The 18,335-nt window shown below is 37.9% G+C and overlaps 1 protein-coding gene across 1 annotated transcript in view; it reads left to right on the forward strand.

Moving 5' to 3' along the window:
* Positions 1 to 3,072: 3,072 nt before the first annotated feature.
* Positions 3,073 to 18,335, forward strand: part of GRAMD1A (GRAM domain containing 1A) — a 312,874-nt gene continuing 297,611 nt past the window's right edge. The window contains exon 1 of the mRNA XM_053691281.1: positions 3,073 to 3,702. Within this exon, the coding sequence (XP_053547256.1) occupies positions 3,695 to 3,702 (8 nt within the window). The 5' untranslated portion in view covers positions 3,073 to 3,694. The remainder of the gene's footprint in view (positions 3,703 to 18,335) is intronic.

The raw sequence follows: 18,335 nt of genomic DNA on the forward strand, positions 1-18,335 counted from the left end.
TATATATATATATATATATATACACACATACACACACATACTGTATGTATTGTGCTGTTATGCCATGCATCCTACAAACTACCCCTGCACTGGGAGTAAAAAACAAGCAAAGTTTAAAAAATATGTCACACTGTTGTCAGTCTGCCGTGGCACACCTGAGGATCTCTCACGGCACACTAGTGTGCCACGGCACACTGGTTGAAAAACACTGCAATAGTGCATATGCTAATGTGTCAAGCAATCTTGTACACTGCAAAACAAGGTACCACTGATAAACAGTTGTGCTGTTGTTTACCCAGACAACAAACACCATAGAGATCCTCAGGATGCATTTCTAGTGACCATAACGGCACAGTGATATGGTTTTGATTGGCCTTATTGGTCTCAACATATTCCCTAAGGAAAAACACAGCAAAGCATGGGGTGTGGGCAAATTTATAACTAAAAATTCCCCTTTGTTTTTATGGTTTGCAAGAAAAGATACCATTAGGGACACTGCAGTAAGGACTGAATCTATAAGTGGCATTATTTATTCAAAGTAAAAAGTAGCCTGAGAATAGTATGTAGATGTATGTTATTAGTTATTTAACCTAAACAATATAACATATAAGTGTAATTAAAGGGATATGAAACCCACAATTTAGATAGAACATGTGATTTTAAACATCTTTCTAATGTACAGGTAGCCCTCAGTTTACGCCAGGGTTAGGTTCCAGAAGGAATGGTTGCAAATTGAAACCGTTGTAAATTGAAACCCAGTTTATACTGTAAGTCAATGGGAAGTGAAGGAGATAGGTTCCAGGCCCCTCTCAAAATTGTCATAAGTTACACCTAATACATTATTTTTAAAGCTTTGAAATGAAGACTTTAAATGCTAAACAGCATTATAAACCTAATAAAATAATCACAAAACACAGACTTCACTTGCATTTTTCTGCAAACAGTTTTTTCTATGCATTCCAATCTGGACTGATTTATAGACAGGAAGATCTTGTTCCTTTGAAATCTGCTCGATAGCTCAAGTCTGGTTAAACTGATTAATTTCAGCTTGCTTGGCTTTGCTGCAACACAAGCAGACAGCTCCACCTACTGGCTATTTTAATAAATGCAATAAATGCACTGCTTCTCAATGCTTTTCAATAGCAGTCACATGACTGGGAAAAAAAGGTTGTTATTCTGAAACGGTGTAAATTGAACCGTTGTAAAACGAGGGCCACCTGTATTTCTATTAGCAATGTTGCTTTGTTCTCTTGGTAGGGGACATAAACTCAGGAGCTGGACCATTTCTGCAGCACTATATGGCAGCAGTTTTACAAGAATGTTATCCATTTACAAGAGCACTAGAGGGCAGCACTACTTCCTGCCCTGTGGTGCTACAGACGCCTACCTAGGTATCTCTTCAACACAGAATATCATGGAAACAAAGCAAATTTGATGATAGAAATACATTTTGAAACTTTTTTTTTAAATGGTATGTTCTGTCTGAATCACATAAAAAAATGTTGGGGTTTCATATCCCTTTAAGGGTCCATAAAGCAATGGCACTGCCATGTTGTAACCTAGGTATTCTTCTTTTCTGAAGCCAATCAGGGACAGCTATAAAGTCACTATACTGTGAAACCAATGACTGTGTGGAATATAACACTGTTAAAGGGACACAAAACCCATTTCCTTTCATTATTCAGATAGAGCAAGCAATTTTAAACAACTTTCTAATGTTCTTCCTTCTCTTGGTTTCTTTTGTTGAAAAGCAGGAAAGCAAGCTCAGGAGCGTGCACGTGTCTGGGGGATTATATAACAGTTTTGCAAGAATGTAATTAATTTGCAAGGACTCTAGATTGCAGCACTATTTCCTGCCATGTACTGCTATAGATAGTATCTAGGTAGATCTTCAACAAAGAAAAAACATAAGAACAAAGCCCATTTGATAATAAAAGAAAATTTGAAAACTTTTTTTTTAATTGTTTGCTCTGAATCACAAAATAATGTCTGGGTTTAATTTTCAGAATTAAATAATGGGAAAAGTGAAAAATAAATGAAGAATGCATATTGCAGTTTGTGTTTTTTTACTGCACATATATAAACATCTTCTATTGTAATCTCAAAAAGATTAATTGGGCACAATATTGTACTTTTTTTCTAATGCATACAATTAATTTATTGATATGTATTGTATATTAAAAAAAAAGAAATCTCTTAAAAGTGTTTGTTTCTATATGCACTTTACTTTGATATTTTTATTATATGTGTGTGGGTGGGTGTTTGTCTGTGTAAGAATTGCAAAGGACATTGTTTGAGGGGTACATTTAGGTATTTGAATCCCTTGCTACCATACCACTAACCTTTTTTATACAGTGACAGCTCCAAAGTTTCAACTATATGCAATTTTCATTGATATTATTTGATAATTTTATTTGCTAATTAAGTGCAATCACCAATGCAGTCTGTTTCCATAAGGACACTTTTCTTCCCACACACTTTTTCAGAATTAGAGAGAAAATTGAGGGGCAATTGAATCCCCTAGTTGGCTATCACTCTTCTATAGTGACACCCAGAACCAATCTTCTAAACATAAACAATTCTAAAACAATGTGATCAGATGCAATTAACAAAAATGATGAACCAACACAAACAAGAAAATGAGCACATGGTTGCTATGGTTGCAGCAAAAAAATCCAATACTGCTATACACATCAGAGATAAACTCTCATCTTGGATCTTTGCATCTTGTGATTGATTTTGATTTAATGTGACACTGGGGTTCTCCTTTAAAGGTAACACTCATGCCCTCTATATTATTATTAATTATGTGTGTTATTTACATTTAATGAGAATTTACTAGGAAATGCATTGCTTACTGTTATCCGAGGCAATATCTTCATTGTAACCCATAGAGCAGTTTCCTAATTACTATTACCAGCTCCCTGTGCATGACATCCTAGGGGACATGGCAGATTAGCTGCCTGCTGCTGAAGGAGCTGGGGCACAGGCAGCACTGAGAGGATGCTTTTTTTTTTTTTAATTCATTTCCCATCTCCTCCTAGAGAGAGAGAGAGGGGAGGGGGTAGAACAGATGAGCTACTGAGAGGTGGTGTTGGTGGAGGGGGCGAGAGAGGCCTGGTGTCAGATTTCCGAATCCTGGATGCTGGAGGAAAGAGACAGAAAGAGAGAGCGAGAGAGACAGACAACAAAATTCACATTAGCAGCCTGCATAGCGTACAGGAAGGCTTCGTGAGAGACGCCCACACTAAAGGCCGGCACACAAAAAGACCCACGGGCTGTAAAGAGGGAAAATGAGAAGACAAAGGCTGGAGCATACACACAGCCAGACAGATGTATACACATAGGGTAGGAGCCGAGTACTTACACACAGGGAGAACAAGATGGGGAGCACTTACTTGTGGGTATTATGAGTGACAGCAAGCAGGGGAGGGGCAAGGCACTCACCGGAGCACACACAAAGGGGTACACAGACCTCCAGACACACAAGCACAGGGCACACTACACACAGACAAGGGGGGTCACAATGAAAATGCTCAGCCATTAACACACAGAGACATACAGACAGCCCTAACACATTAGGGAAACTAGCTACACTCTGGCTTGTGTAAGGCCATGTTACTCCATCCAGATGACCCTATACAGCTGTTAGCCTGAAATCCTAATTCTGCGAGGGACACGTGGATCCCCCACTATGATTGAGTGAGTCTGAAACCCCCCATTTACCTAACCTCGTTAGATTTCTCCTGATTGTAATTGACTTGTCTGCATATTTTGGGTTTGGGGGTTGTTTTTAGCTGTCAGTGATTTGATGTTTAAGAGGCATCTGTCCTGATGTTGTCTAAATGTAGAGAGATGCAGAGAAATCAGATGCTAATGGTGTTTCTGGCAGGGGTTCTATGACACTGGTATTGCAGGAGATGCAGACAAGTGAACAGTACTTTTATTTTTTGAAGGGGGAGCTGTATTGTATTTTGCTATTGCATGCTCAGTTATTTCTTTTGGACAATTATTTTAATCAGGCTTATTTTATCTCTTGGAAGGGACTGTTATAAATACTATTGCTTTCAACTGAGCTAGGTTATTAACCAGATATATGCAATGTTTTTATCTGTATCTGCGTGGCAATGTGATATTGTTATGTATTATTCTGTAGACCCAAACATAGAATTACAAGAACTATCCCCTTTCCTGCTCCATTATTTTATTCTCTACTAGTAAACATTTGTTTTTTTAAGAGGTTATTGCATTTTAAGATGAAAGTGCTGAAAATACATTTCTGATTAAAGCACATTTAGTATATATACAGTTTTGGGAAGTGAAGATGCAGTTGTGTGCTACAGCATGGCCCCAGGGCCTTATATTGGACAGTCCTTACATGAGGCGTTATGCTAAATGCCTCTGCAGTTGCTAAAAGCTCAGCAATAAGAATAATGTAAAAACCCCCACAGAAACTAAACAACCAAAATACAATGAAATGTTGCATGTCTCAAATGTAAAAATGAGTAGTGAATCTCCATGCATATTTTTGTACATTAAATATAAATGTAAAGTAAATTTGGTGGCTATTAGCAAATCATTTTCACATCATATTTTTTTAAAAATCAGGAAACAGAAAGTAAAAGGCTGAAAACGAATAGTGTTGAGTTGGTGCTTTTGGGAGGTGGAGGGGCAGGAACCCAGCAAAAGGAACAAATAATGAGTAAAGGTCTGAAGACCTACTGAGAGCAGAATATCTACCGGTAGGAGACAGACAGCTGGAAGGAAGACAGAGACGTTGACACATTCACAGAAATAGAGAGGCAGGAAACCACAGTGCATTATAGAAACAGAGAAGAGACTGGTGCAGTAAGAAAGACCAGAGACTTAGAAACAGCAGCATAAACAGCTGGTCTGTAAACTGCACAATTTTAGCTCATTTTAAACTCTGAGTTTCAGTTAAACAAGAAATAACATGTTTAAATTCAGGCGGATTTGTTTTGTCATCATAATGCAGGTTCTGTGTGAGCCTTGTACTTACATATATGTATTGCTCCTAAACGTATGTGTGTGTACTTACATGTATGTATTGCTCCTAAACGTATGTGTGTGTACTTACATGTATGTATTGCTCCTAAACGTATGTGTGTACGTACATGTATGTATTGCTCCTAAACGTATGTGTGTGTACTTACATGTATGTATTGCTCCTAAACGTATGTGTGTACTTACATGTATGTATTGCTCCTAAACGTATGTGTGTACTTACATGTATGTACTGCTCCTAAACGTATGTGTGTACTTACATATATGTATTGCTCCTAAACGTATGTGTGTACTTACATGTATGTATTGCTTCTAAACGTATGTGTGTACTTACATGTATGTATTGCTCCTAAACGTATGTGTGTACTTACATGTATGTATTGCTCCTAAACGTATGTGTGTACTTACATGTATGTATTGCTCCTAAACGTATGTGTGTACTTACATGTATGTATTGCTCCTAAACGTATGTGTGTACTTACATGTATGTATTGCTCCTAAACGTATGTGTGTACTTACATATATGTATTGCTCCTAAACGTGTGTGTGTACTTACATGTATGTACTCCTCATAAACGTGTGTGTGTACTTACATGTATGTATTGCTCCTAAACGTATGTGTGTACTGCTCATAAACGTATGTGTGTACTTACATGTATGTATTGCTCATAAACGTATGTGTGTACTTACATGTGTGTATTGCTCCTAAACGTATGTGTGTGTACTTACATGTATGTATTGCTCCTAAACGTATGTGTGTGTACTTACATGTATGTACTACTCCTAAACGTATGTGTGTGTACTTACATGTATGTACTGCTCATAAACGTATATGTGTGTACTTACATGTATGTATTACTCATAAACGTATATGTGTGTGTACTTACATGTATGTACTTCTCATAAACGTATGTGTGTGTACTTACATGTATGTACTGCTCATAAACGTATGTGTGTGTACTTACATGTATATACTGCTCATAAACGTATGTCTGTGTACTTACATGTATATACTGCTCATAAACGTATGTCTGTGTACTTACATGTATGTACTGCTCATAAACGTATGTCTGTGTACTTACATGTATGTACTGCTCATAAACGTATGTCTGTGTACTTACATGTATGTACTGCTCATAAACGTATGTCTGTGTACTTACATGTATGTACTGCTCATAAACGTATGTCTGTGTACTTACATGTATGTACTGCTCATAAACGTATGTGTGTGTACTTACATGTATGTGCTGCTCATAAACATATCCAAAAATGCAGCTCTTTTGCCCCTGTTAACGAGGATGAAGTTTCTGCCCTTATACTGTCCTCCCACCTCACTACCTGTCCCCTCAACCCCATCCCCTCTCAGCTACTCCCCTCCCTCTCTTCTACCCTCACCCCCATACTCACATACATTTTCAACCTCTCCCTCAGCACTGGTATATTTCCCTCATCTCTAAAACATCCACTGGTCACACCTATACTCAAAAAAACCTTCCCTCGATCCAACCTCCCCATCCAACTACCGCCCTATTTCCCTACTCCCTCTTGCCTCAAAGCTCCTCGAAAAGCTAGTTTATGCACATCTATCCAATTTCCTTACACTAAACTCTCTTCTTGAACCACTGCAATCTGGATTTCGTTCCCATCACTCTACAGAGACAGCAATTGTCAAGGTTACCAATGACCTACTTACAGCAAAATCCAAAGGCCACTTCTGTCTGCAGCCTTTGACACTGTTGACCACCCTCTTCTGCTCCAAACCCTCCAATCCTTCGGCATCTGTGACACAGCTCTCTCGTGGTTCTCTTCCTATCTGACTAACCGTACATTTAGTGTAGCCTTCTCCGGAGTATCCTCTGTCCCGTTACCACTTTCTGTTGGGGTACCTCAAGGCTCTGTCCTTGGTCCCCTTCTCTTTTCAATCTACACATCATCACTAGGTTCCTTAATAAAGTCCCATGGGTTTCAATACCACTTGTATGCCGATGACACCCAAATCTACCTCTCTTCACCAGACCTACCTCCTTCCTTACTAACCCGTGTCACTAACTGTCTTTCTCACATCTCATCTTGGATGTCCTCTCACTAACTTAAGCTAAATCTCTCCAAAACTGAACTCCTTATTTTTCCGCCTTCTTCCAATGTCTCCACCCCCAAAATTTCTATAACTGTTGATAACTCCATCATTACCCCTACCCCGCATGCCCGATGTCTTGGGGTCACACTTGACTCAGATCTTTCCTTCACTCCTCACATTCAGTCCTTGGCTAAAGCCTGCCGCTTCCACCTTAAAAACATCGCTAAAATTAGACATTTCCTTACACAAGATACAACCAAGACTTTAATCCACTCTCTCATCCTTTCCCGCCTTGACTACTGCAACTCCGTCCTCTCTGGTCTACCTAGCTGCCGCATAGCTCCTTTACTATCCATTATGAATGCCTCTGCCAGGCTCATCTTCCTTACTCGTCGCTCTTTATCTGCTGCACCTCTCTGCCAATACCTTCACTGGCTTCCTCTTGCCTCTAGGATTAAACATAAAATCCTCACTCTGACATATAAAGCTCTCAACTGCACTGCTCCCCCCTACATCTCAGAACTTGTCTCTAGATACTCTCCCTCCCGTCCCCTTTGATCAGCTCAGGATCTCCTCCTCTCTTGTTAGTTCCTCACATACCCATTTACAGGACTTCTCCAGACTGGCCCACATCTTGTTGAATTCCCTGCCTCGCTCCATAAGACTCTCCCCTAGTTTTAACAGCTTCAAGTGCTCCCTAAAAACTCTACTATTCAGGGATGCTTACAACCAAAACTAACCTTTCCTAACTCCATTGCTTTCCCCTTGAACCCCTTAGAATGTAAGCCTATGGGCCCAGCTGTTCGCTTCATAAGAGCCGACTACAACAGTGAAACTCTCGGCAGGGCCCTCTACCCACTTGATCCCTGCAAAAGCTAACCGACTATGTTTACAGCGCTTCAGAATCTGTTGGCGCTCTACAAATACCTGATAATAATAAATAAAATAATAATAATACATGTATGTACTGCTCATAAACGTATGTGTGTGTACTTGCATATATGTACTGCTCCTAAACGTATGTGTGTGTACTTACATGTATGTACTGCTCATAAACATATGTGTGTGTACTTACATGTATGTACTGCTCATAAACGTATATGTGTGTGTACTTACATGTATGTATTACTCATAAACGTATGTGTTTGTACTTACATGTATGTACTGCTCATAAACGTATGTGTGTGTACTTACATGTATGTACTGCTCATAAACGTATATGTGTGTACTTACATGTATGTACTGCTCATAAACATATGTGTGTGTACTTACATGTATGTACTACTCATAAATGTATGTGTGTGTACTTACATGTATGTATTACTCATAAACGTATGTGTGTGTACTTACATGTATGTACTGCTCATAAACGTATATGTGTGTACTTACATGTATGTACTACTGATAAACGTATGTGTGTGTGCTTACATGTATGTATTACTCATAAATGTATGCGTGTGTACTTACATGTATGTACTACTCCTAAACATATGTGTGTGTACTTACATGTATGTATTACTCATAAACATATGTGTGTGTACTTACATGTATGTACTACTCCTAAATGTATATGTGTGTGTACTTACATGTATTACTCATAAACGTATGTGTGTGTACTTACATGTATGTATTACTCATAAACATATGTGTGTGTACTTACATGTATGTATTACTCATAAACGTATATGTGTGTACTTACATGTATGTACTGCTCATAATCTTAGGACTGCATGTCTGCGCTTAGAGGCATGTCTGCTACAAATACAACCAATGTAACAAGCTACCCCAACCTTATGTCACTGCACCCTAAACCTATAGACTGTGAGCTCTCCGGAGCGAGGCCCTCTTCCTCCTGTACTAGATTCGTTTAGTTTTGTTATGTTTTGTATTTTATCACAAATCCTTGTCATTGTATACCCCTATCATTGTACTCAGCGCTACGGAATTGGGCGGCGCTATACAAATAAATGATAATATTAATAATAATAATCGTATGTGTGTTTTCTTACATGTATGTAGTACCCATAATCGTATGTGTGTGTACTTACATGTATTGTCTTATTGTTTATAAGTGATGTGCTTTCATGTGTGTATTCTTTTGCCAGCCTTATACTTACACATGTATGTTTGCACATTTTATTATGTGCATTGCACATATGTCTTAGTGTAAAGGGTCTGTGTGTCTAATCCTGTACAGCTCTGTGCAAACACGTCTTGATGCACAGTCTTATGTTGTACAAACCTTGGTCATTGTATCTACACATCATGCCTGTGTTTGCAAGGCGTATTTATTAGATACATTTGTCTATGTGTGCTAGTCTAGTAATTACATATGTGTGAATTTATGTCATCCAATTGGCTTTATGTCGCTGTCTAGATGTATATAGAATTTAGTAGCTCTCAGTGTTATTTCAGTTGATCCAATGGTGTGCGTTATAAATCATTACAATAAAGAAAGCAAAATAGTTTAAATAATTAGTTTTATAAGGATACATAAAGATGTGTGAATATATACAATATTTTTCTTTTTTTTCTAAATGAACCTGTTAACTGAAGCGTGTATATATTCATTTGAAAATTAATTTGTATATTTGTTTGTATTAGTGATACAGCTGTGCACTGTGCTCGATGATTGTGTTGAACACTATATACAAGACTCTGTATCAAGGGTTTTTAATATGCCTCTAAGCGCAGACATGCAGTCCTAATTTACTGCATGTGCAGTTAATTCTTGATCTCAAGCTTGTATTTATTCAGTTATATTTAGAAGCAATCTTTAAAGATACCTGTGTCTAAATATTATTTAAAATCTTAATATGAACAAAGAACATGATACAATATGTCAGGACTCAATAAACCCAAGCTAAGGATGTCAATTGAGCCTAAAATACATACCTTGGCACCATTGAAAATGCTCTGGCCCTACTCATTGGAATAAGTGACGCACGGTTTGAAAGTTTTGTTAATGTAAATTTTAATATTACTTCCCCTCTTTACCCTCACTTACCCCATAGTACTCAGAGCCTTTAGAAGCAGAAAGCTACAGCCAATCAGAATCTGAGCACTCACCTTGATAGAGTTGGAAGACGCTCTAAAGTTATCTTCTATCAGCCTCTCATCTCTTAGGCTCCGATTCTAACATTTTAGCTGGTCCAGACATGGCTTTCCAGGTCAACACTCGCAGGGGCAGCCCTCATTTAATACTATTAAAAAAAAGGGGTTGTCCCTGCCAGTGGTGAAATGTCTCCCATACAAATAAAGAGAGCACTCTGCTAGGTAAAAGTTTGTAATAGAGGGCGACGTACAGAGGGGGAAACCGGCGTGTTTTAAAACATGAATATTATATTTAATACAAATCAAAGTAGGCTGTTTTCGGTGCACTGTACCTTAAAGGACCAGTTCACTCAGGGGAGGTAGTTTCATTAGCAGCAATAAACCTTTTAAACAAGTAAAGTATATAAATAAGCTTAGATATTGTAATATTAAAACTTTTTTTTTTTTAACCTGTTTTCTTTCTTTTCTAGCCATTGAACTAGACGATCCTGGAACACCCTGATAAAAGGGCTGGGCGACAAACCTATATTAGCCCTCCCCATGACCAATCAATATTTGCTATTTAATTATATGCAAATTATAGATATTTTGAAAAAGTGCAATCTGCATCTATTGCAAGTGCTATTCATCATTGTATAAAAATATCCTCAAATTGTTCCCCACATTTTTAACAGATCCTGGGGTATGTCACAGGGGTAAGAGGGGAATATGAGGGAGTTGATATAAAAATACGTCTGTATGTCAGTGTCACAAGCTACACTGAGCCCTGCTATTGGTAATACACACACTGAGTAGAACACATGTACTTTAATTACAATACGTTATTGCTAAGATTTTGCAGTGCCCATGCTACGATTAGTTTAGTTGTCACGAAATTGAATGACGCTAAGAAGGTCCAGGTAGCTGCCATTGGGTACAACACGGGTATAGACGCAGCAAGGGGCAAGGGGATCCTCGCCCTAGATACCGGAGTTGCACCGGGGGCATGGAGAAATTCTAGGTAACACTGTGCTCTGAGAAGCCTTGCACAGCAAAAGCAGTGGTACTGTGCATGTGTAGGTCAGACCTCGGGGTGCAGTATGGTCAGGAGGGGAAGGGGCATTTTCTTTTAATTATGTTTTTTTAGTTTATGCGACATCACCAGCAACCTGAGGGTTAATATTCCACTTAAAATATGTTAATGCATATACCCGTGCAACAACTACACTAGGCACTGATGAACGCGGACCTGCTTCTGGTGAGCTCAGATCCATGTTCACACATGAGGCAATGTCGTCTTGAGGGCAGGGGCATGCGCTATGCGCTGAATGTACTGAGACTTCTGCTAAATGTCCGTATAGAAAACATTATTGTTATTATCATTTATTTTTATAGCGCTGCCAAATTCCGTAGCGCTGGGTACAATGATAGGGGTATACAATGACAAAGATTTGTGATACAATACAAAACATAAGAAGACTAAACAAATCTAGTACAGGAGGAAGAGGGCCCTGCTCCGGAGAGCTCACAGTCTATAGGTTTAGGGTGCAGAGATATAAGGTTGGGGTAGCTTGTTACATCGGTTGTATTTGCAGCAGTGAGTCAGGCAGTTCATGTACATGTATTAGTTTGGTTCGGATGCGGGATGGAGGAGAATAGGTGGGTTTTCAAGGATCGTCTGAAGCTATACAAGATTGGAGACAGTCTACTGGAGCGGGGTAGAGAGTTCCAGAGGACAGGAGCAGCATATGCAAAGTCTTGGAGGCGGGAGTGGGATGTACATACTAAACTCATATTTTTTATTTCATGATTCAGATAGAGCGTATAATTTTAGGAAACTTTTTAATTTACTCCTAGTATCAATTTTTCTTTTTTCTCTTGCTATCTTTATTTGTAAAAGCAGGAATCTAAGCTAAGGAGCCGGCCCATTTTTGGTTCAGAACTCTGGATAGTGCTTGCTGATTGGTGGATACATTTAAGCCACCAATCAGCAAGCGCAAACCAGGTGCTGAACCAAAAATGGGCCAGCTCTATAGCTTACATTATTGCTTTTCAAATAAAGATAGCAAGAGAACGAAGAAAATGTAATAATAGGAGTAAATTACAAAGGTGCTTCAAATTGCATGCGCTATCTGAATCATGAAAGAAAAAAAATTGGGTTTAGTATCCCTTTAAATTACGATTTACATTATGCATAGTTAATATGATATTTTCCTGTGTAATTTACCTACAAACTTTACCATTTTTATAAAATATAATTTTTGGTGTACAGTTTTGTTAAAAATCTTGATGCACCTTAAAGTGAAGGTCAGTTTTCATGTGAAAGTGCCCGTTTTTTTTAAAAACTATTAAAAACAAGGGCACTTTCATTCATAAAAATTGACATTTCAGCCGTTTTTTAAATATATACTTACCTTTTCTTCTTGAAGCCGCTTCAGTGCTTCACCAGCACGTCGCAAGCCTCTTCATACGCCAGCAATGACGATTCCGGCATCCTCCAATCATGGCTCCCCCCCTGGGGTAATCATTTCCTGAGGCAACGCTGTGATTGGAGGAAGCCAGTTTCGTCATTGCTGGGTAAGTAAACCAGGAAGAAGCAGGCGGGGCATCATTTCAGAACGGCGATCCGGCGTTTCAGAAGAACAAGGTAAGTATTTTTTTAAATACGGTGCTATGTCAATTTTCATGAATGAAAGTGCCCCTGTTTTAATAGTTTTTTTTTTTTTTTAAAAACGGGCACACTCACATGAAAATTGACCTTCACTTTAACAAAACAATTTTTTAATGCAAATTTTTGTGTGAATTGTTCAATTATTAATTTTGTAAGATTTTAAAGTTACACATTTTATTGTGCACTTTAGCAAGGTCCACATCTCCTTCCTATATGAAAATGCAGGTTGCGCCTCTTAGAGAGACACCCTGTTTTCTGGGTAAAAAGTGGCTTTATATAATTCCACCAGGGAAAAAGGACGGGCGAGCACGGAGCATTCTTATAGAATCTCACCAGCCCAGGGATCTTTTTAGGATCGCCGCCTTAGAAACAATCCCAACATTTCTGATTCCTTTGGACTGGCTCTTACATTTTTATCAGATTTCTCTTCCCCTGAAATGTGCTGCAGAAAGATAAATTTAACCTCACTACTGGTTTTAAAGAACAGTGGAAATTTTTGTGAAAGGATATAAAAGTCAAAATGAAACTATCATACTTCAGATAGAGCTTTCAGTTTAAAAAAAGGCTTTTTAATTTACTTCTAATGGCAAATTTACTTTGTTCTTTTGATATCATTTATTGTAAAGCATACCAAGGTAGGCTCAGGAGCAGTAATGCACTAATGGGAGCTAGCTGCTTATTGTTGGCTACACACATATGCCTTTTGTCATTGTCTCACTGCATGTGTTCAGCTAGCTCCCAGTAGTGTATTGCTATTTGAAGCTGATTTTAAAGAGACAGTAAAATCAAAATCAAACTTTTATTATTAAAGGGATACTAAACCCAATTTTTTTAATTTCATGATTCAGATAGAGCATGGGATTTTAAACACCTTTCTAATTTACTCATATTATCAATTTTTCTTTGTTCTCATGCTATCTTGATTTGAAAAAGCAGTACTGTAAGCTTTAGAGCCGGACCAAAAATGAGGGGTTAGTATCCCTTTAAGACAGATCATAACATTTTAAACAACTTTCCTATTTACGTGTGCTCAGCTAGCTCCCAGTAGTGCATTTCTGCTGCCTCCATATAGGGTACCAAGAGATTAAAGCAAATTTAATAATTGAAGGAATTTGGAAATTTGTTTAGAATCTTATGCTCCTTCTTAATCACAAAATATTATTTTAGGGTTTTATTTCCCTTTAAAGGGGCAGTAAACTTACAAAAGGATTGCAGAGAAATTGTAACTAAAACCTCCTTTTACCAGAACGCTGCTCCTTGCTCTACTGAGCGGGTCTGGATTTCACACAGCGCATCTCTGCAACACTGTGTGCCCGGTCGTGCCATTAAAATGAATGTAGCTCGCTCCTGCTACTAGACCAGAGTGGGAGCGAACTACATTCATTTTAATGGCGCGACCGGGCACACAGTGTTGCAGAGATGCGCTGTGTAAAATCCAGTCCCGCTCAGTAGAGCAAAAAGCGGCGTTCTGGTAAAAGGAGGTTTTAGTTACAATTTCTCTGCAATCCTTTCAAGTATAAAGGTGCCGGTAAGCTAATGTTATATAATTCTGCACTATGTGCAGAATTATATAACATTAGTTTGTAAGTTTACTGCCCCTTTAACTGTTTTGAAGTGCAATAATAAAATGCTGTAATACATTACAGCATTTTCTTTTGTACTTTTATGCCATTTAAAGGGACAGTATACACTATATTTTCCTCCTTTTTAGTTTGTTCCCAATGGTCCGTTTTTATCTGCTGGAGTGTGTTACATTGTTTGCAGATAGCTCCTTTTACTTTATTTCAGCATTTGAAATAGCAGATTTTGCCTGTAGTATCCCTACCTATACTGAAAGTTTCTATATATGTTGTAGTGAAATACAAATAAATGATAACAATACATAACATATATAAGTATAGGTTAAAGCCGTGCAAGTATAGCCATCAGTATAAATTACACTCCCAATAGGAGGTAAAAGAGATAAGCAAAATAAAAGTTATTTTTCAATTGTCTCTCTGTGTATTGGCCTTTGGTATACAGGCAGAGATAATATAAAGAAGTATGTGTGTACAGAAAGTGATAAAATAAGGATATCGGATTTCCCTGCAAGCTCAACCCATTTTGATGGGTTGTGGTTTCAAAGGACAAACATATATTTCAAATATAAAAATAAACACAAAGAAGAAATTTCTCATACATTTTCTACTCTGCAGCTGGTAAAACAAGTAATTGGCAACACATTAAGGTTAAAACTATTTTACAGTACACTGTGCCTTTAATATGACCCTGCTCTGTCTGTGATTCCATCAAACAGCAAGTGACATTGCATGTTTAGGTGTTTGGTTTCATGATGACTGCAGATGTTTTGCTACGTGTACCCAAAGTACATTGTGATCATAAATGGTGAGAGTGTTGTCTAATAGAAGGTTTACTCTGCTAATGGTAAAACATTCCAGATCTTCACAAACCTTTATACTGATATCAATAAATTGCTTCCTGGAACAAATGGGTTAATTAGCAATGATCTAACAATCTTCCAGACAGTGCGCAATGCTGCATATCTCTTGGTTTTAGAAGTAATACTGAACTGTTTTAGGCCAAATAAATAAGTACAATTTGGATAACAGGTTTAATGCTCTGTTGAACTAGCGGATTAGCAGAACGAGTACAGAAATGAAAGTTGTACAGCACATAATTATAGTGAAACTTCTCCTGTTCCACATAAACAATAGTATTTAAGCCCCTTCTTCTGACTTCTCATAGACTCTGGGTTTTGCCAAACTAGAAACTTTTAGAGTTTTGTTGTGCAGGAAAATACATCTCTATTGATTGGTAATTTATAAATTTAAAGGGACATGAAACCAAATTTTTTCTTTCATGACTCAGAGGGAGCATGCAATTTTAAACAACTTTCCAATATACTTGTATTATCTAATTTATTCTGTTCTCTTGGTATCCTTTGTTGAAAAGAATACCCAGGTAAGCGCAGGAGCTGCTGATTGGTAGCTGCACATATATGCCTCATCTTGGCTTACCCATGTGCATTACTGTTTCTTCAACACAGGATATCAAGAGAATAAAGCAAATTAGATATTTGAAGTAAATTGGTAAATTGTTTAAAACTTCATGCTCTATATGAATAATGAAAGAAACGTTTTGGGTTTCATGCTCTCTTAAACAGACTTTCTAGTCTGCTAATATTAATATGCAATAATTAGTTGGAACATCTTAAAATGAAATGATCAAATCAAATGAATGATTTTTAGTGATTAGATAGCGGAGAGCGGTGCATTATTTTGTGCTGTCGATAACACGCAATTGGCTATTACAATGTCCCGCACTTGATACTTATATAGCACACACTATACTTCTAATGGGATACGGTTGTAGTGCACTTATTGCAGTTGAATTACAAGCTGTTGATTAACTATTGTGCTTGTCTGCAATCCGTAACTCTATTTTCTCGTTTAACACTTTTGAAAACTAATTATTAACTGTTATCGCTTGCTATTATGCACTCAAAAACAACTTAAAATACTGTAGAACTAAATTAACAGAGAGGCGTGTTAAGGCTTTAAAGATGAGAAACAGTGTGAATAAAAAAAGAAATTGAGGTTTTGGCGAACTAATATAGGGATAAATTATGACAACAGTGATCAGAAGGCAAAGGGTCAAAGGTGTATGTGAGCGTAGTCTAACGTACGATGAAACTAACATGGAATGTGTATACCAAAGAACTTAAAGGGACAGTCTACTTGAAAATGTTTATTGTTTAAAAAGATAGACAATCCCTTTATTACCCATTCCCCAGTTTTGCATAACCAACACTGTAATATTAATTCACTTATTACCTCTGTGATTACCTTATATCTAAGCCTCTGCAGACTGCCCCCTTACCTAAGTTCTTTTGACAGCATTTTAGCTAATCAGTGCTGACTCATAAATAACTCCACGGGAGTGAGCACAATTTTATGTATATGCACACATGAACTAGCGCTGTCTAGCTCTGAAAAACTGTCAAAATACACTGAGATAAGAGGCCACATTCAAGGGCTTAGAAATAAGCATATGAGCCTACTTAAGTTTAGGTTTTCAACAAAGAATACCAAGAGAACAAAGCAAATTTGATAATAAAAGTAAAATGGAAAGTTGTTTAATTGCATGCCCTATCTGAATCATGAAAGTTTTATTTTGACTAGACTGTCCCTTTAATAAAAAAAAATACAATACTTGAGCATCATTTTTGCTCCCTATCAGCCCTTCTCTTGAGTGTTGTCAGACATAAATTTTAGTGCAAAAAAATCTGAGGGAAATTAAGCACCCACTCTATCCTACTTGAATACTGTAGTATGCACTATACTACCTCATGTGTGATATTTATTAACCTTGGACTTGTAATATTAGAGATAATATGCAAGCAGTATGCATTTTACTCAACCAGTAGTAGCTATCTATACCACTAGCTTTTTAATGTAGGCCTGTTTGTTGAATTCCCACAAAGGGGTTATATACATTAAGCTCAGTGTCACAATTTATATGCCACTCCTGAACGGTATACAACTAGTGAGCCAATCAGGAGGGGTATATGCATGTATCTGTCAATCACTTTCTATGTCCCGCTCAGAAGCATACTTAATTCATTCTCTTAAAGAGACATTGAAGGTTTATTTTTTTCTGAAGTGTATTCGTTGCGTGGCAAACTTTAAGACCGCATAACAGATCTCCTGTGAAATCCCACCCCCGCTTTTCCCATATGGTCTTGCGGTTAGGATTCCTGGTTTTCACCCAGATGGTTTGGGTTCGACTCCCGGTATGGGAAGAAAACCTAATTTGTCATTCAAGCTGAATAATTGGCTAGAGTTAAAGATTTAAATTTTGACTTGTAATGGATATATATGTTTTGTACTCAAGAAATGTATCTTCTTTTGATGCCCCAATAATGTATAAACATTCCTGTTGTTGATTAACCCTTTGAGTGCTAAGCACTTTCCCACCTGGGTGCTAAGCTTTTTAAGGTTTTGGGGGGGTTTTTTGAAAAAAAAAATGTAACTTTTTTTTTCCCCAGATCCCCAAGACTTACATTGTTGGAAAGGTTAGGCGATTAGGGTCTCTAACTGCTTAGATGCCTAAGATACAGGCTTCTAAGCAGCATGCTCCCTGCTCCTAAACCTAACATTGTTAAGTATAAATAAAGTTATGCGGTGACGTCATCACGACGATGGCTGTCACTATGCAGGCCCGATCACCGGGGTAGGAGCAGGTGGGAGCTCCCAGATCTCCCTCAAGGTGGGAGAGTGCTAGCGACGGCTCAGAGCCATTGTTAGAACCAGAGTGGGAAACTCTGCGACGGCTCAGAGCCGTCGTTAGTACTCAAGGGGTTTATAAATAATAATAAAAAAGGTGTAAAAAAAAATATCCCGCCCCCTGCTCTCTCTCAACCAGTTGCGCAAGAGTAGGCCATGTCAATCATCCTGAACAAGCGAATGTCAGGGTGATTTATCCCACCATATCTAAGGTAGCTAAAGAGCTTTCTGCATCATAAATTTT

The sequence above is a fragment of the Bombina bombina genome, chromosome 8 (genome assembly GCF_027579735.1).
Source record: "Bombina bombina isolate aBomBom1 chromosome 8, aBomBom1.pri, whole genome shotgun sequence".
Classification (NCBI taxonomy): domain Eukaryota; kingdom Metazoa; phylum Chordata; class Amphibia; order Anura; family Bombinatoridae; genus Bombina; species Bombina bombina.